The sequence below is a fragment of the Podarcis muralis genome, chromosome 2 (genome assembly GCF_964188315.1).
Source record: "Podarcis muralis chromosome 2, rPodMur119.hap1.1, whole genome shotgun sequence".
NCBI classification, from domain to species: domain Eukaryota; kingdom Metazoa; phylum Chordata; class Lepidosauria; order Squamata; family Lacertidae; genus Podarcis; species Podarcis muralis.
In genome coordinates, this window is record NC_135656.1 from 96,590,028 (window position 1) to 96,613,842 (window position 23,815).

Consider the following 23,815-nt stretch of genomic DNA (forward strand, 5'->3'; position numbering starts at 1 on the left):
CTACCATAACACATGGGATTACCACTTTCAGTAGTACTAAAAGTGCAAGATAGGGCTGAGCTTTTGAATTTCAATTTTCTTAGCATTAGTACAGGGTTTCCCAAACTTGGGTCTCCAGCTGTTGTTGGACTACAACTCCCATCATCCCTAGCTAGCAGGACCAGTGGTCAGGGATGATGGGAGTTGTAGTCCAACAATAGCTGGAGACCCAAGTTTGGGAAATCTTTCATTATATAGCAGAGGTGGGGAATCTCTCTGGCCTGCAGGCCTGATTAGGCCTGGTGCAAGGTTGTTTTGGCCAAGCCACACATCCATATTCTACACCTGACTTTATATGTAATGCCAGGTGTGCAGCAGATAAAGACACACCTTCTTGCAAAAAGTGGAATTAGTCTGCAAAGTTTTATGCCTTTGCAAGAACGAACAATCTGCTGATTGCCAGCACCTGCAGAGCACTATTAGTTTCCTCAGAACCCAGTTGCATCCAGTCTCAAAGCTGTCATCCCAGTCTCAGGAGCTATCATTGCAGTCTCTTAAGTCTGTCATTCCCCCATCATGTCTCCGTATTGATGTGCTCTACCCCTGTAATCCATTCCATTTCTTTCCAAGAGCCATTCCTTGCTTTGTTGGTAGCTTGCATTTGTTTTAGTAGTCATGTCAACTGGCATTTACAAGCTGCCGTTATTTTCTCTGGGCCTTTGGATAGCTCCCATAGTTCCCAATGAGTGTTTTTTGTCATCTGTTTTTAGTACAGCCCATACCTGAACTGCTATGCTCAGCTGGTGAAGATTTAAGTTGTATATGGCTTAGAGCTGGCCCCTTTTTGGTGTGGGCTTGATGTTTGTTCTTTATTTTTAAAAATTATTATTATTTCCTCTGCACAGGTGGCACATTTATTGCACACATGTATTTTCCATTTTGGTTCTAGGAGAGGAAAACAGTGTTTGTTCAGTGGAGGCAGGGAGATTTCTAAAACTACTGTCTATTAGCTGGCGAAGTAGGTTGAATGGGTCTGGCAGAATGCTGCTTCTCCTGAAACTAAATGTAATGAGAGTTAGAATAACAATTTGCAGGTATCAATCAATCAATCAACCTTTTTATTCGACCGTCAGTCAGAAAAAGTACATTTGTCAATACACAGTTAAAACATCCAGGAAGATTTTAGAACTTAGCCAACACTAAAATGGGCTAAACAGATAGCCCCATATCAATACAGTCAATTATAGTCTTGCGACGCTTAAAAACTAAAAAAAGAAATTTGGCCACCAAGGAAGGTATAGCTCTAGTGACATTATTCAGCAAGTGTAAAGCCTGGTTTTCTCCGGGTAGGAAGCTAAATTGACATAGGAGTGGGTCTATAAAATTTTGTCTAAGCTCTGCATAAGAAGGGCAAGTCAAGAGAATGTGTTTGGTGGACTCAACCACACCCATGGCACAATGACAGGTTCTCTGGGCGTATGGTACTCCCCTGTACCTTCCCCACAATATCGCAGAGTCAAGGACATTTAATCTAGCCGCTGTAAGAAGTCTGCGGTATTCCACATAGTGGATTTCTGCAAGGTAGGGGGCAGGTATGGTCCGATAAATCTGGTCCCCTAGAAACATCCCTGGTTTTACCTGGGCTATGTCCTCTTGTCTGGCAATGTCACTCAGTCTCCGGGAGATCACAGCTCTAGCTTGATTGTACGTCATAGACTCAAAGGTGAGACAATCCACAGGATTGAACCTCGTTAATGACCTCCTTTTCCCACGATGATTGGAAATCGTCCCTCAATATCAAGGGGGCAATACCCACTGGTTTAAAACAAAGCTTGAACCATAGCCAGAGCTTCGTCTTTTTGCAGGTATTGAATGTTGGAGATGCATGTACTTTAAAAATATTTGGTTGTCATATGCAATAAGTATTACAATTATTATTATATGCAATTATTAGTTGATTGATTGGTCAGAATAATTGAACAGCATATTTTTAAATATCTGCCCCTGATGATGGACAACTTTTTTAAAAATGTTATTATTTTGAATACTAGTACTCAGGCATTTCTTTCACAAAGGAGGGAATGGTTTTGTTGATAGGTAAATGTATACAGGTTTAACTGATTAATTAGTTGATTAAAAGTCATATCATTCATTGATTCTGGGTGACAGCTGAAATAGATGGTTCAGTATTGTTGAAAGTCCGTGAGTTAATCTCTCCCTATTTTACTTTGGAAAAAAGAGAAGCGAACCAATACTTTTGTTCCTGATCCCTATAAGAGGAACTGTCCTGATCTAAAATTGTTATTACTACCCTGCAGTTTTATATGCAATTCATATAACATAGAGTGGCTGGGGCAACCCAGCCAGATGGGTGGGGTATAAATAATAAAATTATTAAATTATTAAGCAAAAGACAGAAAATATCAGAAATTTCTCCTTTATGTTGGCTCTGTGCTACAGTCGTACCTCTGCTTACGTATCCCTCTGGATACGTAAACTTCAGGATGCAAACGCGGCAAACCCGGAAATATTTTTCTGGGTTTCGTCGCATGCGCAGAAGCGTTCTACACACTGCATGCATGAGCGGAAGCAATCCTCTGGTTGCAAATTCCTTGGGATGTGGCCAGACCTCCGGAACGGATCCCGTTCGCAACTGGAGGTACCCCTGTATTAAGATTATGAACAACTAAATAACTACTCAAGGGGGAATCGGATAATAACATGCCATATAAATAAATTTTGAAAGAAGAACCAGATGCATGAACTGAATTTGCTCTGCCTCTCTTCCTGTCCAACTGAGAGCCCTAGAAAAGCAGGGCTCTCTCAATTGCATGTATGTGCACAGGGTCTTTAGGAACTTGTACCAAATGCATGTGGGGAAAGGGACAGAGCCCCATGAGCATGACCCTGCCCCCCCCCTCACATTCAGCTATGAAATATGTGGTGTTTGGATGCTCCTCAAGCATCCAGCAATTGTGCATACATATGTGAATCCTGCAAATGTGAACCTAGAGGCTTGCACTGCCAACCTCTGGAGCATCTCCACCCATCTGCTCCTGCTCCTTACTATTGCGACCTGTTCCCTTGTACATTTTGAACACGCAATGGATGTAAAGATGGAGCAACACCCTCCACTTTCCTTATGATCTCCCTTTGGAGAGGTTGTGCCGATTGATGCTAGAGGGACAGAGCAAGTGAAATAGCAGTGGTGAGGAAGAGCACCCCCTAAGCTTCTTGCCCATGAGCTCCCCACAATTTGGGCTGAACATTGCTTCTGCCTGATGTTGCTTAGGGATGGATACACTTGCACCGGGGTGACTAAACTTTGCCCCTCCAGTTTCTGCTGGACTCCAATTCCCATCAGTCCTAGCCATGGTCAGGGATGATGGGAGTTGTACTACAACAACATTTGGAGGCCCACAAACTAGCCACCCCCTGACGTACATACTTGCTGCTTGAGGAGAAATGTTCATTTGCCAACCTTATATTTGCATTGAATAGGGATGCGGGTGGCGCTGTGGGTAAAACCTCAGCGCCTAGGACTTGCCGATTGTCAGGTTGGCGGTTCGAATCCCCGCAGCGGGGTGCGCTCCCGTTGCTCGGTCCCAGCGCCTGCCAACCTAGCAGTTCGAAAGCACCCTTAAGTGCAAGTAGATAAATAGGGACCGCTTACTAGCGGGAAGGTAAACGGCCTTTCCGTGTGCTGCGCTGGCTCGCCAGATGCAGCTTGTCACGCTGGCCACGTGACCCGGAAGTGTCTGCGGACAGCGCTGGCCCCCGGCCTCTTAAGTGAGATGGGCGCACAACCCTAGAGTCGGACACGACTGGCCCGTACGGGCAGGGGTACCTTTACCTTTACCTTTATATTTGCATTGAACCCACATAGTGATTTGCACTGGAATTACAGTGGTGCCTCGCAAGACGAAATTAATTCGTTCCGCAAGTCTCTTCGTCTTGCGGTTTTTTCGTCTCGCGATGCACAGTTTCCCATAGGAATGCATTGAAAATCAATTAATGCGTTCCTAGGGAAACCGCCCTCAGATCAGGTCCGGGGACAGACTGTCCCCGGACCTCTTCTGAAGGCTGGGGGGGGGGACAAGGGCTTTTCTTCCCACCCCCAGCATTTTAAAAAACCCTGGGACAGCGGAGGACTTCTCCGCTGTCCGGGCGATCTTAAACTGCTGGCGGGCGGCATTTTAAAATCGCCCCGGGACAGCGGAGGACTTCTCCGCTGTCCGGGGCGATTTAAAAGCCCCTGGGAAGGCAGGCAGGGGGGACAAAGACTTTCGCCCCCCGCCCGCCTTCAGAAGGTGTTCTCGCCCCCCACCCGGCTTCGCAGCAGCGCTACGAAGCCCGGCGGCTGGGGCAGGTGTTCCCGCCCCCCCACCCCGCTTCGGAGCAGCGTTCCGAAGCGGGGTGGCTGGGGCAGGTGTTCCCGCCCCCCGCCCGGCTTCGCAGCAGCGCTACGAAGCCCGGTGGCTGGGGCAAGTGTTCCCGCCCCCCCACCTTGCTTCGGAGCAGCGTTCCGAAGCGGGGTGGCTGGGGCAGGTGTTCCCGCCCCCCGCCCGGCTTCGCAGCAGCGCTACGAAGCCCGGCGGCTGGGGCAGGTGTTCCCGCCCCCCCACCCCGCTTCGGAGCAGCGTTCCGAAGCGGGGTGGCTGGGGCAGGTGTTCCCGCCCCCCGCCCGGCTTCGCAGCAGCACTACGAAGCCCGGTGGCTGGGGCAAGTGTTCCCGCCCCCCCCACCCCGCTTCGGAGCAGCGTTCCGAAGCGGGGTGGCTGGGGCAGGTGTTCCCGCCCCCCGCCCGGCTTCGCAGCAGCGCTACGAAGCCCGGCGGCTGGGGCAGGTGTTCCCGCCCCCCCCCCCGCTTCGGAGCAGCGTTCCGAAGCGGGGTGGCTGGGGCAGGTGTTCCCGCCCCCCGCCCGGCTTCGCAGCAGCGCTAAAAAGCCCGGCGGCTGGGGCAGGTGTTCCCGCCCCCCCACCCCGCTTCGGAGCAGCGTTCCGAAGCGGGGTGCCTGGGGCAGGTGTTCCCGCCCCCCGCCCGGCTTCGCAGCAGCGCTACGAAGCCCGGCGGCTGGGGCAGGTGTTCCCGCCCCCCCCACCCCGCTTCGGAGCAGCGTTCCGAAGCGGGGTGGCTGGGGCAGGTGTTCCCGCCCCCCGCCCGGCTTCGCAGCAGCGCTACGAAGCCCGGCGGCTGGGGCAGGTGTTCCCGCCCCCCCCACCCCGCTTCGGAGCACCGGGAGAAGCGATCTCCCCGCAGCCCCTTGCTTCAAAAGAGGTCCGGGGGCAGACCTCTTTTGAAGCAAGGGGCGGTGGGGAGAAACGATCTCCCCGCCGCCCCTTGCTTCAAAAGAGAAGACCCGCTGTCCCCGGGGCAAGCTTCGTTTTGCGAAGCAAGCCCATAGGGAAATTCGTCTTGCGAGGCAACTCGAAAACGAAAAAACCTTTCGTTTTGCGAGTTTTTCGTCTCGCGAGGCGTTCGTCTTGCGGGGTACCACTGTATAGGGAGAGTTTGTTTTTGGAAGTGGTTTTTTTGGGGGTGGAGGAGGTGAGGCTGGAAATGATAAGGGGCAAATAACTATTGCAACGGGACATCTTAACAATAAAAGTTCTCAAGTTTGATTGCCTCCCATTCTGTACAAATCTTTAATATCTTGTGCCGCCTTGCTCGCTGGGGAAAGCTTTTGTTTCTCAATCTGTAATCAAAGCAACAAACAGTAAGGTCATTTCCTAGAGATTACATGGCAACGGAAGAAAGTCTGGGACTGTGTGAGTCTCTGCTCCAAATAGCTTTTATTTAGGTGGGGGAACACGGCCGCTCTTTGCATTGTACCTTCTGCACTTCATGCAGCCCTTTAAAACCTACCAGAGTGTGTGGTTTAGAGGTAAGATAAATTTATATTAATTTCTTTTTCTGAGGCACATTATTAAGGACCTTAATTAAATAACTTCAGAGTAAAACTGCTGCAAAGAATGGTATTGCATATTAGACATTAATTGCAAGCTCAACGTGAAGATCATGCTTGATTCCTCTTGTAGAACATGGGAGGGAGGATAGTCGGTAGAGCCTGAGACTCTTAATCTCAGGATTGTGGGTTCGAGTCCCACGGTGGGCAAAAGGTTCCTGCATTGCAGGGGGTTGGTCTAGATGGCCCCTGTGGTCCCTTCCAACTCTACAATTCTGGGATTCTAACTGTGGAGTGTAGAGGTGTTTCTGTGTTTGCTCTGAGTACTGTACAGTGATACCTCGGGTTACAGACACTTCAGATTGCAGACTCTGCTATCCCAGAAATAGTACCTCGGGTTAAGAACTTTGCTTCAGGATGAGAACAGAAATCATGCTCTGGTGGCGCTGCGGCAGCAGGAGGCCCCATTAGCTAAAGTGGTGCTTCAGGTTAAGAACAGTTTCAGGTTAAGAACAGACCTCTGGAACGAATTAAGTTCTTAACCCGAGGTACCACTGTATTTATCGCTATTGTTGCAAGCATTGGGTTTGTTACGTTGTGAAAAAGTTCCATCTCTCTTGGTCCCGGTCATCACTCAGGTTATACTTTCTGGTCTCAGATTCAGCGTGTTTGCACATCTTACAGGGTTGGAACTTTTCAGAGGAGAATGATTTCACATGAGGTTACGGCAAGCTAAGAACTACCGGTATTCCAAAGATACAGATGCCTCTTTTCATTCTGTGTAACCTTTCAACGTCTCATGAGTGAGATCTGCTCTTCCCTTGTCCCCCATTTCATCTGATGCAATGCTTGGCACTGGGAGGTGCAGTGGCAGGCACTGAGCTCATTAGCAGCCTCTTAGAAAGGGCCCTTTGATCCACACCCTTATTGAAAGGTTGGAATGAGTCATGGAAGTTCAGTCCTGTCAGATCCATTTGCATCCTTCTCGGTATGCGTGTGTGAAAGACAGCGAAAGTGCCATACCAAACCATCAAGATGCAGCTGCCTATCAAACTATAAACCATTTAAAAACTCTTCTAGTCCAACAGATAGCATTATAATCCCTTTTGAGAGGGATTATAATTTTGAGAGATGTATCTGGAGGAGAAGTAACAGTGTAGCTCTAGTTTACAGGTGGGAATTGCTTCAGAAAGATGAACACTGCATCATCCTCATCAATGCCCTAAAGAATGTTATCCATATCAGATCTTCCTAATACGGGCTTTGGGGTGTCAGCAATAGAAAGCACGAAGAAGCAGAAGCGATTAGTGTCTGTATAGAGTTAGCAAAACACTTTAGCAAAATATGAATTATAATTGGTGCAAAACTCTGGTGTGGAAAATTTAGTGTCTATGCGGTTCATTATGAAGATACAGCAATTTAAGTAGAGGCAGGGTTAAGTGATCTGCTAAAGGTTTGGAGTCAATAGAAATGCAGCTCATGGTCCCGCACTCCCAGGACGGTTACTTAATTCCTGGCTCTGTCTTGCCGCCTGTCATCAGCAAATATAACTAGGGCTGCTGCCTTGTTACTACAGGAATTATCCAATCTCATGTCATTACCCAGGAGATTTAGCAATAACTCTACGCAAGATACTGGAACAAAACATGTTCATGAGCTTTCGCCTGGTTACTATGGCTTGCAGTACAACCAGCATTGTATGGGAAGAGTGTGCCGAGCACAAGCTTTAATTAATTTGCAGCACTACTGGCAAGGAAAGCAGATGTACACAAAGTATTTCACTGGCTCAGTATTTAGAGCTATCCTCTCTGGCGATCACTCATAGCCGAGTAAGATTGTCTTCCATAAACACGGTTTTAACAGTGAGTCCGTAAGTGACTCTGGAGGCCAATTCTGGATCCACATGTCCTTCCACAGTGGGGACATTGGTTTCCGGGTGGGAGTTGATCACGGTGTGGATTTGCCAAGTGTGCCTTCCTCATAGCACATTTCTCCCTTGCGTCCTGAATTCGAGTGTCTTCAAAGCCCATGACACCTTTGGTAAAGGCTGTTCTCCAACTGGAGTGCTCGCAGGCCAGTGTTTCCCAGTTGTCAGTGTTTATACTACATTTTTTTAGATTTGCCTTGAGACAGTCTTTAAACTTCTTTTGTTGACCACCAGCATTACGCTTTCCATTTTTAAGTTTGGAATAGAGTAGTTGCTTAGAGCTATCCTATCAGGCTTCTAATTATATTCTTAACTTGTAGCCGTTGAGGGATGTATGTCTGTGTTTGTGTGTATGTGATATAATATGATATGTGTTGTATTCATTTCTTTTCTGTGCTTTGTTTGCAGAATATAGAGTTGCCATATTTCAAAAAGTGAAAGTCCAGAAATATTTCAAAAAGTGAAAATTTATGGGGGTTTGTGGGGTTTTTTGGCAAAGTCTAAAAAAGAAAAGAAAAGAGTTTTGGAGCTGCTTTTTTTAAAAAAAAGAAATTGCCAAAATCTACACTAACAACATGCGCTGTCATATGTCCTGATTTTTCTGGACATTTCAGCGATTTTTGCCCGGACGCAGTTTACGGGGGCTGAATACTGACTATGTTCAGGAAATTCCAGACATATGGCAACTCTCGCAGAATACAACAATTCCAGCTTTCATTTAGGGAAACAAAATTTCTAGTCCTTATAGCCACAGTGAACAAAAATTCACAAATGTCTGGCAAAATTTCAGAAGCCCCCAAGGGGAAGATAAAGATGGTTTCCTTTGAGACCACAAAGAACTAGTATTTGATTTGCAGTTTCCTGGAGCTGAGGGGCTTGGTTTTGTGGGTTGAGTGGCTGGGGCAACCCAGCCAGATGGGCGAGGTATAAATGATAAAATTGTTGTTGTTGTTGTTGTTGTTAGCATTTAGAACCTTTCCCCTCTTCTACTTACCACGTCATCTGCCATGTCCATGCTTCCATCTTCATTGGCATGCAGTAGATATTTCCCTGTTGAAGCCATGGTGACAGATGGCAGAGCGTTTTAAATATGTGGGGGCCACAGCACAGTGTAGTAGGAGAAATAATCTAAAGTGCTAGAGAGGTGGGTTGCTGGTGCCTTACATGCAGTGCAATTTTTCTAGAAAAAGAGGTGCCAGAACTTACCATGAACACCTTCCTTGTTCTCTTAAAATGGCCATGGTGTGCCCACTTGAGAGGTGCTGGAACTGAATTCCAGTGAGGGGGGGGACCCTACTTACATGATTCTTTATAATTTGTTTATGGCTGACTTCTACCTCCACCCCAAAGAGCTACCTGTCAAATCGCTCCAAATCCCAACAGTTCATGGAGCCCTTCCCAAAAAAATATGGCAGCCTTTTAAAACTTTGTACTTTGAAACAGAATAAAAGTTCTGCAGAACCAAGCAAATATATGCACTTGGTTTCCTTGGCGCAACACTTGGGTCACCTTGGTGTGGAATTTGGTGTGTCTGTCTGTGTGCGTGGTGGCTGGGAGTGTTCTTCAAAGGCAGGGAATACAGTCTGCATAGAGCCCTGATGAATATGCAGTGGCGCTGTGCCTTCTTCTCTCAGGGTGGGGAATGCTTTGCGCTTGTGACCATGCCAGTTTTTATTTTCTTTTTTCTTTTTACTGGCTCAGCTGGTGGAGATTATATGAAAGTCAGTTGATGCTCTGCAGGAGCCAAGCAGTTTTCCCTCCCTCCCCTCTTTTTTTTGTTTTGTTTTGTTAAAAACAAACCCTTCTATACATAGACCGAAAAATACTGCACTAGAATCAAAACTAAGCTTTCTCTGAATAGTTTTGAAACTGTCCCAAAGTAGCACTGAGACCCTGCCAAAGTTAACACCGCGCAGCCGAAACGACGATGGAAACATCAGCCAAAAGGCGTTAAGCTGCAGATGCTTTTCATAGACTGCTGCTTGCCCTGACAGAACAACGATGGGGTCCAGCAGAAGACCACCTTGACTTTCTTTCTTCCAGCCAGCTTACTCCACCTTTTGCCAGTCTACAGGTCCCAGGCAGTTTATTCTTCATTTTCACCATCCGGTTTTGTAGGTGTCAGCATTGGCTGGGTTTGAGCCAATGTTCCCCATCTGGTCAGCCACTTGGGGTTGCTTAGCGAAGAAGTAGCAGCACTCTCCCATGTTACAATATGGGGCCCCATGCTTGGTGTGGTGCAGTGGTTAAGAGTGATAGACTCATAATCTGGTGAACCAGGTTCACTTCCCCGCTCCTCCACATGCAGCTACTGGGTGACCTTGGGCTAGTCACACTTCTCTGAAGTCTCTCAGCCTCACTCACCTCACAGAGTGTTTGTTGTGGGGGAGGAAGGGAAAGGAGAATGTCAGCCGCTTTGAGACTCCTTTAAGGGAAGTGAAAGGTGGGATATCAAGTCCAAACTCCTCTTCTTCTTCTTCTGACCTGGTGTGACCATAAGCGCAACCGCTACCAGTCTCCCTCCCCAACCCGTATCTTTCTGCTTCCCTACCTGATTTCCTGTCTTGCTTTCTGCATACCCTCCCACCCCTGCCATTGCATCCAGTTCCCACAGCCACCAAGTTAAGAACGGGGCTTGCAAATTGGTGTGGTCTTTGTTTCATCCTCCCACAGATCTCCATCAGTGCACCATCTACCTCCATTCCTGATCCTTCTGGGACTCACACTTCAACTTTAAAAAAAAAATCATTTTTATTACATCTCCAAAAATATCCCAAAACATTTATCGCCGTATACAGTTTTGATGTGCTTAGTAGTTTATGATTCTGTGATGCTGCCAGGAGGTGAATTAAGACCACCAGTGAAACTGAGTCCATTTGTTTCCATTCTGTTATGACTCGTGGTGCAAACACGTTAGTGGAGAGAACCCAGTATTCCTCTCAGTTGGTTTACACCACACTGCCCTCCCTGCTACCTCTCCTGCCCCTCCTGGCAAGCAGCAGTGACTCATTTGCCAGGGGGTCAGGTAAACAAACCTGTTCCATCATGCCATCCACTACTGGTTTTGTTGAAGAAGAATACCTGACAGAGGGACTACTCCCTTCTCTGGTACTGCTCTCCATTAAAACCCAGTCTCTTTCCAGAATTATGCTACTATTGGTAGCTCTTGGGAACTTGACTTCTTGCCTTCCTTTGGTTACATTATCTGCCTTTGGAGTCTTTGACTCCTTCCTCTAGAACAGCGGTTCTGAACCAGTAGGTCCCCAGATGTTGTTGGACTACAACTCCCATCATCTGGCCTTGCTAGCTAGGGGTGACAGGAGTTGTAGTGCAACAACATCTGGGGACCTACAGGTTGAAAAAGGCTGCTCTAGAACTTGAACTTAGCTTACCCTGGACTGTAGGACCTAGGTGGACCTGAAACATTGCTGTATGGGGGGCCTGACTCCTACTGGACGCTGATAGGCTTAGGAAATGCTGAGTGCAGTGATAGCATGGTAAGTGGCTTCCTTATGTTACTGGTACGTAATGAGAGGAAGAGGAGGCATGCGCTGCTTATAACAACACATACTTTGGGCCTCACTTTAACTCTGCCGATTCACACCAGGGTAGGTTGGGTGGGGTATTCAGGGAGTATAGTATTGATCTCAATCCGTCTGTTTTGACTGATCTGCATTTTCAGTCCATTGGAACTCAAACGTTACATTGCAGGTTTTCTTCAATCAATATTTGAAAAATTAACTGTCTTGGGGCAGAAATGGGCAAATTTGCATTCCCTCCCCTTGTCAATTAGCCGCATGGGATTCAAGCTAGTTAGCGCCTTTGAGAACAAATTTGTTTTATTCATTACTTTATAACATGAACTGACAAGTCCTTTCCTTTGTATTCAAGACCTCCTGATTAAAATTTGGCTTCTTATATTCCCCTCCCCTCTGCATTCTGCCATTGGCAAGTGGTAGAATTTTGGTTATGTGAATCAACTATAATGAGATACTGAGGTTTAATCCAGTTTTGTAACAGTTGCACAACTCTACACAGACACTTTTCCTTTTCAATTAAGAGTGAATTAACCAAGGTTTATGTTCATTCATCTGGTAACAGGATTAAGCTAATATGAGATAAACCACTCTTAAATCAGAGAGACATTCCACAAGAAGCTTAGCTAGTTTAGCTAAAAAGGCTGGAGGAATGGGGGAGATGCCTTCTGGATATTTTAAAAAGGAAAGGATCATATTATCATCTTTTGGAAATTTAAATCAAATATATATAAAATCCTCCCTTCAAACCTGTAAACCTTTAGAGCTATATTGGAAATAATTCCAACAAAACTAGCTCATGCATTTTGGTATCTGCTTTCAGTCATACTGTAGTCTTGAAACTATGTTAAAGTAACTAAATATGCACAGACACACAAGATGTAGGTCTGAGCCAAACTTTTACAGCATTCTTAATCTGGAAAAAGTCTTATTCAAGGCGCAGCATTTTCTACCTTTTGACATAAGTCCCCAAGAGAACAAGCGATTTAAAATAAATGTAACAATTAAATTTAAATAGAACAATAAATGTTTAAAAATGTCAAAACAACAGAAAAAGAACAGCTCAAATAAAACTGATCATCTATTGAAAGGTCCGGCAAATAAAACTGGTCACTGAAAGCTAGTTAAATTGGTACTGGTCAAGTGCAACTAGGGAAAGTATTTCACAACTAAGGTGCCACTATCAAAAAGGCCCTGTGTCTGGTTGTATCATATCTAAAGGTGGTAAGACCTCTGAAACAGATTATTTAAAAGCCATGGGGTTTTAAAAGTTGTTCTCAAATTGCAGGTGCAGATACATTCACTTTTTTTTTTATGGGGAGGGGAGCTGCTGATAGGTTGCTACTAACAACCTGAGATTCTGCAGATGGATTGAAAATGAAAGCACCCATACTTGGGGTTTTTTTTAATCCCTTTCTTTAAAAAAATGCATCTACTTTTGCAACTTTAAAATACAGTCCTGCAATAGAAGAGGAGAGGAGGGTGACAGGTGTTACTTGCCAAAACAAATGTGTTTCGTCTTAGAGGAAATAAAATCTCGGTTCTAGGCAAAGAACAAATCAAGTTTGGAAATACCTTCGTTAAAGACCTCCTTGCTACAAAATTATTCTGTATTTAGAAAGATAGTTTGTCTCTGCTTTTTCACTTCCTAAATTAGGCGCTCTCTTTTTTTGGTAGAAAAAAGAAAAAAGCTTCCTGTTTATATAGCATCTAAATTTGTTGGGTGTATAACTTGGTGACACATATAACTTGATGACACGGTGGGATCTAAAAATATTGCCTCTAACAGCATGTTTTTGTGCATCAAGAGGATGCTGCTCCTGTGGAGGAGTAGCATAAATATCCTGCAGGTTTTATTCCAAATTTCTGAGGTTTCAGAAGGGAAACCGAACTTACATTGTGGAGAGTTTGTTCTTTTTCCCCCAACTTTTCCTGACAGTCACTTTGGAATAAAACATTCTTCAATTATTGTGGCATTCGACACGTGGAATCCGTAGCCACTAACGTTTTGACTTGACAGAAAATTGAACTTTTAACATTTTGTGTCGTGTACTATTTTGGTCTTGTAAAAGTTGAAAGAACCTTTGTTCTCCATCAGAGCGGGAGGAAGCGAAAAGGAGTTACGCTGTGTTTTGTTCCATTTTCTTTTGACCTTACAAAGTTCCTCAGTCAGCCATTGTAGCAACCAGCACATGTATGTCTTCTGGGACCCTTCATTAATCTACCAGCTCACAACACAGCCAGCTATGATTAAAACATAGTGCTGAGTTTTAGATAGTCTAAGATTTCCCCTTCAAATCTTCAGTTAACGGAGTCCTTCTAGAAATTAGGGCGTTGAACTTAAAAACACGTCTACCAACCCAACAAAGGCTGTAGATCCATCTCACTACAGCAGGTATGGTGGACCAGTGGACCTCCAGATGTTGCTGGACTACAATTCCAATCATCCATGACAATTTTCAGGCTGGTGGGGGTATGACTCCAACATAATCTATAGGGCCACAGGTTCACCATCTCTGCATATTAAGTGTATTAAGAGATGGGCAGCCAGATCACATATATTTTTACCCAGTGGTTATGGGAGAGAAGATAGTGTAAAAATATCAGGTAGCAGGTGGTAAGACCATTCTCAGGATCCCGGAGAGCTACTGCCAATACTAGACAGATGAAATAATCTGACCTGTGATAAGGCAGTGTTCTTAGTTTCCTTGAAACAGAATGGGACTTACTCCCAAGTAAGTGCCTAAGGTAGCAGGTTTGGTTAATAACGTCTTTTTGATTTTATGATGGAAGTTCATGTTGGAAATGTTAGGGAAGTCAGACTCCAATGGTAAATTTTTATTACTTGGAAGTAAGTATCGCATTTCAGGAGAACATCAACATATACTGTGCAGTGTAGGCTGTACTGATTCTTGTTTAGGAAACACCTTGCTTTATTTTAGTCAGGAATGGTTCTTGGATGAAAAAGATTTAAACATTTCATAAGTCATCCAAACCACCGAAACTAACTCAGTGGAATGCCTGAGAGTGTGCTTTGAAAATCTTTCAGGTGGGCCTTCACTGGTGACAAAATAACAGAGTAAACAGATGAAAATACTGTATAATGACAGGTGTGGGGCCAGATGAGTGTGGCTGGAGAATAGCGGCCCAGTGGACCAAATTAGGACCGTGGTAGACTTAATTTAGCCCATGAACCAGAGATTCCCCATGTCTGGTATAGGTACCTTAGCAGTACCTGAAGGACAGTTATTCCAATTATTTGAAATGCGGAGAGACCATTCTACTTCTAATTATGCTTCTCTCACTTTGCAGATGACAGAAGGGAGACACTGTCAGGTACAGCTTCTGGATGACAGGAAGTTGGAGCTGCTGGTTCAGGTGAGACACCTGTATTTCTGGCATAATTATATCATTTCAGTACTGCTTTATACCAGCCTCTCCAGTTCAGTGGTCTCTATCAATGGCTCCAAGAGGGTACTCGCTTTTTAAAAGCTGGGGATGCACTAGCTGAAAAGCCCAGCTGTGTGGGGGCCAAATACCTACCTCAGCCAGGTGAGCATTATGCTGTAACTTGCAACCTGTATACATTTACCTGGTAGTAAGTCTCATTGAATTCGGTGGGAGTTACTTCTGAGTACACATACATATAAGATCACACTGCCAGTTTCACATTAGCCACTGCTTGATGATGAAGATAATGATGCTTTGATATTTTAAAGGTAGGTACATGATCTGTATGGATTTTACAGCGCCTGGGGGAGGGGGAATAAAATGTTTTTTCTTTATTTCCCCCCAAAAAAACTTGATGCGTCCTATGGGCCGGTGCGTCCTATGGGGCGAAAAATACGGTAGCTTGTTATGTACAGGATGCAAGAATGCCATCTAATTCATATCATTCTCTTCAATAGCCCAAGCTCTTGTCACGGGAATTGTTGGATCTGGTGGCTTCCCATTTCAACCTCAAAGAAAAGGAGTATTTTGGGATAACATTCATAGATGATACGTAAGTTTATGCAGGCATTTTGTAAACCACTGTTTTGAGCTAGTTGCCAAAGAATGATGATTGGCTTCTTCAAAAAAAGATTTTGTAATTGTTGGGTAATAATGTAGCCAATAATAGCTTTCCATTTTCTGTGCCTTTGCTTTGTCAGTGTCTGTTTCATTTCCACAATTAACTGACTTCTGGGGACTGGCCAAGAAAATAACCCAATGTGCAAGTTTTCTGTAGCAGGAGGCCACCAACAGACTCATGAGTTAAAGCAGAATCCAACCACATGCAGAACAAATATTAACTCCAGTGAAAAAGGCACTGCACAGAGAAATTGTCCATAGGCCAAAAAATATTTTGAAAAACCACAGCCATTACTTCCTCCAGACTTTGGTAAATAGTTGGGACCGTCTTCTGAAGCACCAGCTGAAATTGCCATCATGCAGTACATAATTTGGGACTAGGGTACAGGTAGCCCAATGGTGCCCTCCTGCTGCTGTTGTCATTGAACTGCAGCTCCTGTCAAATGCAGCCAGGGATTATGGGAGTTGAAGTCCAACAATACTGATTGCCAGGGATTATGGGAGTTGAAGTCCAACAATACTGATTGCCACTGGACAAGGGTGTATTTGGAACTGCTTTCTCCTATGTAACATAACCCTGCATGCGTGCTTAGTTCATTGAGGGAAGTCCTGCTATGTCCCCCCCAGTTTTCTGAAGTACAGTGGGTAGGGATACAGCACCATGGCCTTTTCACTACTGGACTGATCTCCCTTCTGTCTGCTTTTCTCAGCCAGCTTTATTTTATTTTACTTTATTTTTGCTTTTAAGGCACACTTTTACAATGTGATAATGGTACTGCAGCGTCTGTCTTTGTTTTTACATTAGATTTTTTTAAAAAAATGGTTTATCATGAATTGTCAGATGTGTGAAGGCTCCTTAAATGGAGTAAAAACCAAACAAAACCTGGAGTGTATAAAGCTCCAAACAAAACCTGGAGTAAGGAAATAAAGCTTTTATTACACAGTTACTCTTATGTTGCCATTGTGTGGCTTCAAAATGCATCTAGAAAGGCAGCATCAGATATTCCTCCTGTGGGTGCAGAAGTCTATATTATTCACCTGTTTTAGAAGTCTCACAGCTGCACTTCTTAGGGACTTTGTCGGGACAAATGGTGGAAATTTGTAGTGGTGGGAAGTGATGTGAGGGGCAATTTGGAGCAGGGAAACAGTGATCAGGGAAAGGGTTAAACACCCATCTCAGAAAGTTGCGCTCCTACCCTTTTGCTAACATGTGAGCCTATGCTTTCTGTTACACGAGTGCTGGGCTTCCTGTTGCTGCATGTTATCACCCTTGTTAAATCTCCCTGAAGATTTCTGTGTTGTCATCAGTATATTTTTGGAAGAACACTTCACACTTGGGAAAGCCTTCCTGGAAAATAGAGGCGGAGGGTGGGGGAATTTTTATTTGTCTCTGTATATATGTCTTTTGTCTTTTCCACCATCAGAAATTTTTTTCTTTTTATAAATACCTTTTGGGATTCTATTTTCAGGTGTTCTGTTTTTTGGGGGGGACAGGCTGTTTCTGTGGTGATATTTTTCCCGCTTCCAGCCTCCTACCCAGCAGCATTTCCACCCGGTGATCTTGCAAAAATTGCTTCTTAAGTTTTACAGAAATGACTGGTATCCAGGGCCAGCCCTACCATTAGGCAGCATGAGGCAATCGCCTCAGGTGGCATATGCTGTGGGGCAGTGGCTGCAGCCCCTTGGTTGTTCCTCTCAGTTGGAAGACGGAGCTGTGGGTGATTCATGGCCTTTCATGCACCCCTTACACCAGCCTGTTGCCCTCAGTTACATTATTATCTCATCACCAGATTCAGTTTCTAATTCAGCCAGCTTCTGTACAAGGACCTAAGTGGAGGCACCATCTTCTTCTTTGCCTCAGGCAGCAAAATGTCTTGGGCTGGCCGTAGTGTTATCCTTACAACACAAAGCAGCTTTTGCTTTGACAAGTTATAGGGAGCTTGAAAGCTCGTGTCAATGTGACTCTCCATTTAGTTGCATTTTGTGTATGAATTTAGCAACCACCAGAGGGCAACCGAGCCCTTTTCAATTAGAACTTTCTCTCTGTTTTCTAACGCAGTCCACATGGTGGCTGGACGACACCACTTTCTCTCCTGTAAAATCCACAGGGCAAACTGTGCTTGTGGCAAGGACTTAGTGACTCAGACCCTCTATGGGCAGTGACCTGATGGTTAATAATACATTTTGCTTGCAAATGAGTCCTTCCTATCTGCAGTGCTATTCCTTCTGCACAGATTCTATTGCAAATCCGTTAGAAGCCACGTTGGCTGTGGGAGGTATAAATGATGGTTGCTTAGAACAATTGGCCTTTTCCTGCTGTCATGCTTGATTTCTTAATGCAGAGGAACTGGGGATGGTGAAGTGGCAGGTGACTCCTTTGATAATGACCCACATTCTGGTATATATAATATACAGTATGGATTGTTTGCGTTTGGATGAGTTTGTGTGCACTGCATGCTGTCCTAACCAACAACAACAACAACCCCAACAATCAGCATGGGGTTTGGTGGTTAAAACAGTAGTGGTTAGAGCAATACAAAGCACTATATATTTTTAAAAGTTGCTTCAAATTAAATTTAAAATTCAGGGTTTGTTTAAAAACCAGCAAAGTGGGGGAGGGGTGGCATGTGCAGATTATTATACCTTTGAAATACATCCTCTATTGTTCTGAACCTAACCTGTTTCGTTTCTTTTTCCTGTCTCTAACCCTGTTTTTTTTTGGGGGGGGTGCTTCTTTTTTGTTCCTCCAGGGGTCAGAATATCTGGCTACAGTTAGATCACAGAGTTCTGGATCATGATCTGCCCAAGAAACCTGGTCCAGCGACTTTGTTTTTTGCTGTCAGGTGAGTAATGATTACTTAGAAGCACCAGGCAAAGTAAGGCTGCCATTCTGAGTGTGCCTGTGTGCAGTGAGTTAATTTTCAACGCACAGGCAGCAGGGTTATAGCCAGTTGGTTCCTGTGGGTTTTTTTTGTGTGGTGTCATTTGTGTGAGCAACTTTGTGACACTTGCCTATCACTTCCTAACAGAACATGCTGCATCACGTTTTAAATTCTTTATTTAAACCTCAGTAAGATGACTCAAAATGTGCTATATATACACACTCTCACTCACACACACAATGCAGATTTTAAAGAGAACCCTTCCTTCAATGAATATCTTGCAGGACTGCAAATGTTCTGCATCCCTACCTGCACAAGGCCTCCAATTCTCGCTTCTATAAATCTAATCACGCAAACCCACCCACTCATTAATTTCTTAGTTTTCAGCTGACTCTTCTTACACTGCATTGTTTTCTTATGTGTGCATCATGCCCTTTCTCCAAGGCCAGGATACGTTTCTTCCCACATACCTCCCCATTTCCTTCTCATAACAACTCTGTGGGATAGGTTAAAACTGAGAAAAATCTGCCCAATTTGGGGTGATACTTCCTCTCCCCCAGCAGTACCTCTGCTGCTTCCCACATTGTTCAGGCATGGCCCCCAATCCTTTGGAGAGACTTTTCAATGCTGGGGGCGGGGTGGACAGAGAACTTTCCTCCCACAAACCTTAAGTTAACTTATCTTGGGATCTAAGGCAATGAACTCGCAAATAATTAAAGTAGCCTTCTGTGCTAAACATACCACACATTGGCTTGGTATTATCTCCTTTACATTTCAGCTAATGAAATATTCTTTAAAATAGCAATGGTCTGAAGAGGCAACTTAATAATGAACATCTCATGCTCTTCAGAATAATGAGAGCATATCCCACAAAGGAAGAACACAGGAAATAAGTTGATCACCCCCTTGTCTGTCTGTGTTTCTGACTTGCATTGTTCATTTTATGGTGATAAGAAACTTCTTATGTGATGGTTCTGCTTTGACATCTGAGTTCTCAGCTCTCTGTGGACAACACCCCATATATACAGCAACAGTAACAGCAATATTAAAACAATCCCAGCATATTCACACTCCTGTCTCAGCGACATCTATGCTGCTTTGATCATGTCCACAGAATGAAAGATGGCAGGATCCTCAAGGGATGTGCTCTATAGGGAGCTGGCTTCAGGCACCAGGCCCGTTGGCGCTCTTTGCACTATATTTGAGTAACCATGAGAACCTAAAAATGGAAGAAAAGCCTGCTAGATCAAGCCAGTGGCCCATTGAAAACAGCATCCTGTTTTCACAGTGGCCAACCGGATGCCTAGGGAACCCCGAAGGCAGGACTTTAGTGCAACAGCACTCTCATGATTATTCCATAAAGTCAATCGAAGCATCACCCTAATCTGGTGTTCTCATTACTATAGCACAAACCAGCAGATTGCCATTCGTTTACAGCTGGAAGTACTGTAATATAAAGTCACTTTCTCCTTCTTTATTTTAGGTTTTACATTGAAAGCATTTCCTTTCTGAAGGACAAAACCACAGTTGAGCTCTTTTTCCTGAACGCAAAGTCCTGTGTACATAAGGTAATTTAGCACCTTTCCCGTACAATTGTATGTGTGTAGCTGTAAAAGTAAACTTTGTTCAATCATATGGATTTGCATACACACACACACACACACACACACACACACCTGATACTTTTCATTCTGTCTGAAGTAACTAACAGAAATGGATGGATAAGTTCCAGAAATAACGCAAGAATGAAGTATTGTGAGACCTCAGAGAGGTTGAGTTCTTACTTCTGTCTAGAAGGTGTCTTTAAACTCTGATCTGCTTCTTGTTTGCCTGGACGGAGGATAGAGAGGGATGTGAGAGTAAGCTAACAATTATTGCTCCAGGCATGTGTCACTTGGTAAGTTGCCTAGAAGGGAATGAAGCCCTCAAGCTGGGAAAGGTTCTCCACCACCGCCAGTCTTAACTATGGTTTACATAAACAATCTCGTCTTCAAGCTGTGATTTATGAAGCTGGCTTGTTTTAATAAACAGTCGGAAGATTAACCACAGCTTATGGTCCAATGTAACTGAAGTTAATTGCCACTGGAAGCAAAAGCTTCAACTCTCTCCTCATGACCACGCCACAGGAGGGGAGCAGGAGCACACGTCGCATGAGTTGCGAGGCTCACTCATGCAACGCTGAACAGTAGCCCATTGTTGCATTTGAACAAGGCCACTGAGTCACCTGGTTGCTGATTCAGCAGATTCATTCTGCCTCCAGAAGCAGATGCCAGGTGGCTGAAGCATACCTGCTTTTATCTCTTCTGTCACAGTGGCAAGAAGGAGGAGGAGAAACTTATGCCCACTGTTTGGAGTCCGAGGCAGGATTTCTCCAGCTGTTTTTGGACTACAATTCCCAGCCTCCCTGACTACTGGTCCTGCTAGCTAGGGGTGATGGGATTTGTAGTCCGGCAACAGCTGCAGACCCAAGTTTGGGAAACCCTGGTCTAAGGCTTCAGGATTTAAGTTAGCATCAGGTGTAGGGCAAACCCACATGGCTGTGAGCTAGAAAATCCACTGGTGCGGTCTTCCTGCATTCTGATTTCCCTGCCCAAAGTACAGAGCTGATGAGAACACCACTGGCTGGTGGGGGCTATGGAGACTGCATGGCCGACTTCCCAGTGTAAGGGGAGGACCGGCTGGAGGGGAAACATTTTTTACATCTTCTAGGGACATGCTGTCCACTAGACAACTGAAATGGAAACATTATCAGAATGAACGCCATGGCCCTGCTCTAGCATGCAATGGGATTTGCCTTTAGCTATGAATGAGGAGGCCCTTGCGCGCATGAAGGTGCCCATTTGCGCAAGCTGCTGGATGGAGCCTCGCGGGTGTACTAAAACATGTGGTCATATTTTTCCACCTGCCGTTGACTCGCCCTCTCAGCCATTCCCATAAATTGCTGCTTGGCCTTTCCTCATATCCAAAAAGAAAGCTACTGACGTTCGTCAGTGGATGCATGACAGCACAAAATAAGGCAGGACACCTAGCGGGTTAGTACACTTTTGCCCTCTGTTTCAGGAGTGCAACCCCCCCAGGAGTGCACTATTTTTAGAACTTCTAAAAATATATACTTCTAAAGGGTTTCCAGCAACTGGGGGTTTCCCTTTTAACCACTTTGATGCTCCCTTCATTATACCGCCGCAGCAACAAAAAAATATGAATAGATGCCTGAGCTGGTGTCCAGTTAATTGCTGTTCCTGCCACACCATTTATTATTTATGCTCTTCAAACCCACAAGAGTCATTGCTTTCAGAGGCATGGAAACATTTCTCAAAGTGTTATGCGCTATGCCCAGTGTAGTTAACAGTGCCCTGATGGCTTAGTTTAAAAAAAGGAAAGCACACTGGGTGAGATTTTGAATATGGAAACAGAGTGAGGAAGAGGGGCGTAACTCATTACTGAACTCTATATCTTTGCTTCAAAGTGCACCCCAATGCAGTTTGTCTCCCTGCAAGGTCCAAAACTAGTGTTGGTTGCAGGAAAAAGCAGGGTGTGAGGAGGGCAGTTTGGAGTGGAGAAAAGGAGGCAGTGATGACTACCAACTTGCATGGCTTTTAAAGGAGATTATTAGACAGATTCATGGAGGGTAAGGCTATCAGCACCTGCCAGGCATGATGGCTGTGTTCTGCTTCCATTGTCAGAGGCATCAAGCCTTTGAATACTGATTGCTAGGAACCGTAGGTGGGCAGAGTGCCATTGCATTCATGTTCACTTTGCAGGCTTTCCACAGGCGTCTGGTTGGCCACTGTGAGGACAGGATGATGGACTAGATGAGGCATTGGCCTGTGATAATTGTAAAAATTTGAAGACACTAGCAGGATTGAAGTAGATCCTGTAGACATATAGTAAAGAGTTAGATTGCACAATTGGATTTGATATGGGATACCGGTTGGAGGGAAGTCGTAAGCTCGGCAGAGCAAAAAGGGGTTTTATGTTGATCAATGTATTGTTTGGAAAGCTGTTTAAAGGAAAATAATAAAAAATTAATATTAAAAAAAACCAAGATGAGGCATCGGCCTGATCCAGCAAGCTCTGCTTATTATGGTCTTAAGTGGGTCAAGAATTAAGTAGGCACACAAATCTTCTCTACTCAAAATAGTTATATAATATGTAGATAGCCCGTTAAAGTGCACAGATGTAGCTTATACAGGAAGTTCCTGATTAGAGAAGTAAAGGAGAAATAAAGCCAAAGTTTTTTCCCCTTAAGCAAGTAAACTTAAGTATATTTGTATCTTTCATAAGGGAATTCAAGGCAGAGTATGTGGGGTTTTCAGGCGGTCTCCCATCTAGGCATTACTCAACAAGGTAACATCATCCATCGTGTGTCAGGATGAAGGATGGAGATGTTGATGGACTTCAGCTCCTAGCAGCCTCAGCCAGCATGGGCACTGAAGATGAGAACAGCCTGTTGGATCAGGCCCATGGCCCATCTAGTCCAACATCCTGTTCTCACAGTGGCCAAGGAGATGCCTATAGAAAGCTGGAAAGCCCACATGGTCAGGGATGTTTGGAGTCCATCAACTTCTGCAGGGTCAGAGGTTCCCCATCCCTCTTCTAAAGAAATTTCATGACCATCCTTCAGCTAGATTCAGTAAGAGTAAGATGTTGGAGTCATCAGTATTTTCCAATAAGCGTTTTGACCATTGTCAAGTGTACTTTCTGGAAATGTCGGAGCTAGGCTAAAAAAAAATATTACAACTAAGAAATCCAGAACAAGGTGGGAATGAAGGTGAGAATGAATTGCCAGAACAAATGGGTGTGAGTATCTCTGCAGGTGTGCAGATGAATGTGTAGCTACTTATATATGCTAAAGAAATTTGAAAATGTTCGAAACGTAAACATTGCTAATTTGCTCTTGTGACTTTGCCAAGATATATGATTTGAATATGTTAATGTTGGTTGCATGTTCTAGCGTTGAGAGGAACTGGTTATAGTGGCAATGATGTGCAGATGTAGTAATGCTGCTCATCAGTGTTATGTTAAGGACTTTAAGGGTGTAGAGAACAATTTTGACAGAGGACAACCTTTTTTCTCTATTTACTAGGTGTGTGTTAATTGGTATCGGGATAGATGGTGCCAGGCGGTGGTTTCTTGCTGAGCCTGCCTGTCAGCCAAAGAGAAAAATAGCTGTCCCTAGAACTCAGTTTCTGTGGGAGGCATGAGCAAGAGGTAGAAATATGGGTCACAGATGCAATAGGTGTCGTATTTATAACGAGTAGCATGGCAGTGTGGCCTTCTGTTTGTTGACTGCTTCTCACTCAGAAGCAGGTAAGGTGAAAATGTCTTTGCAGGTAGATTTGCATCCATGAGGCGGGTGGCGCTGTGAGTTAAACCACAGAGCCTAGGACTTGCCAATCAGAAGGCTGGCGGTTCAAATCCCCGCGATGGGGTGAGCTCCCATTGTTCGGTCCCTGCTCCTGCCAACCTAGCAGTTCGAAAGCATGTCAAAGTGCAAGTAGATAAATAGGTACC

General features: G+C 44.7%; 1 protein-coding gene across 6 annotated transcripts in view; it reads left to right on the plus strand.

Moving 5' to 3' along the window:
* FRMD4B (FERM domain containing 4B) overlaps window positions 1-23,815 on the plus strand; it is a 235,277-nt gene that overhangs the window by 101,918 nt on the left and 109,544 nt on the right. For all 6 annotated transcript variants that reach the window (XM_028719421.2, XM_077925045.1, XM_028719428.2 and 3 more), the window contains 4 exons: window positions 14,661-14,726; window positions 15,257-15,351; window positions 18,170-18,262; window positions 19,785-19,869. In XM_028719421.2, coding sequence (XP_028575254.2) covers window positions 14,661-14,726; window positions 15,257-15,351; window positions 18,170-18,262; window positions 19,785-19,869 — 339 coding nt within the window. The remainder of the gene's footprint in view (window positions 1-14,660; window positions 14,727-15,256; window positions 15,352-18,169; window positions 18,263-19,784; window positions 19,870-23,815) is intronic.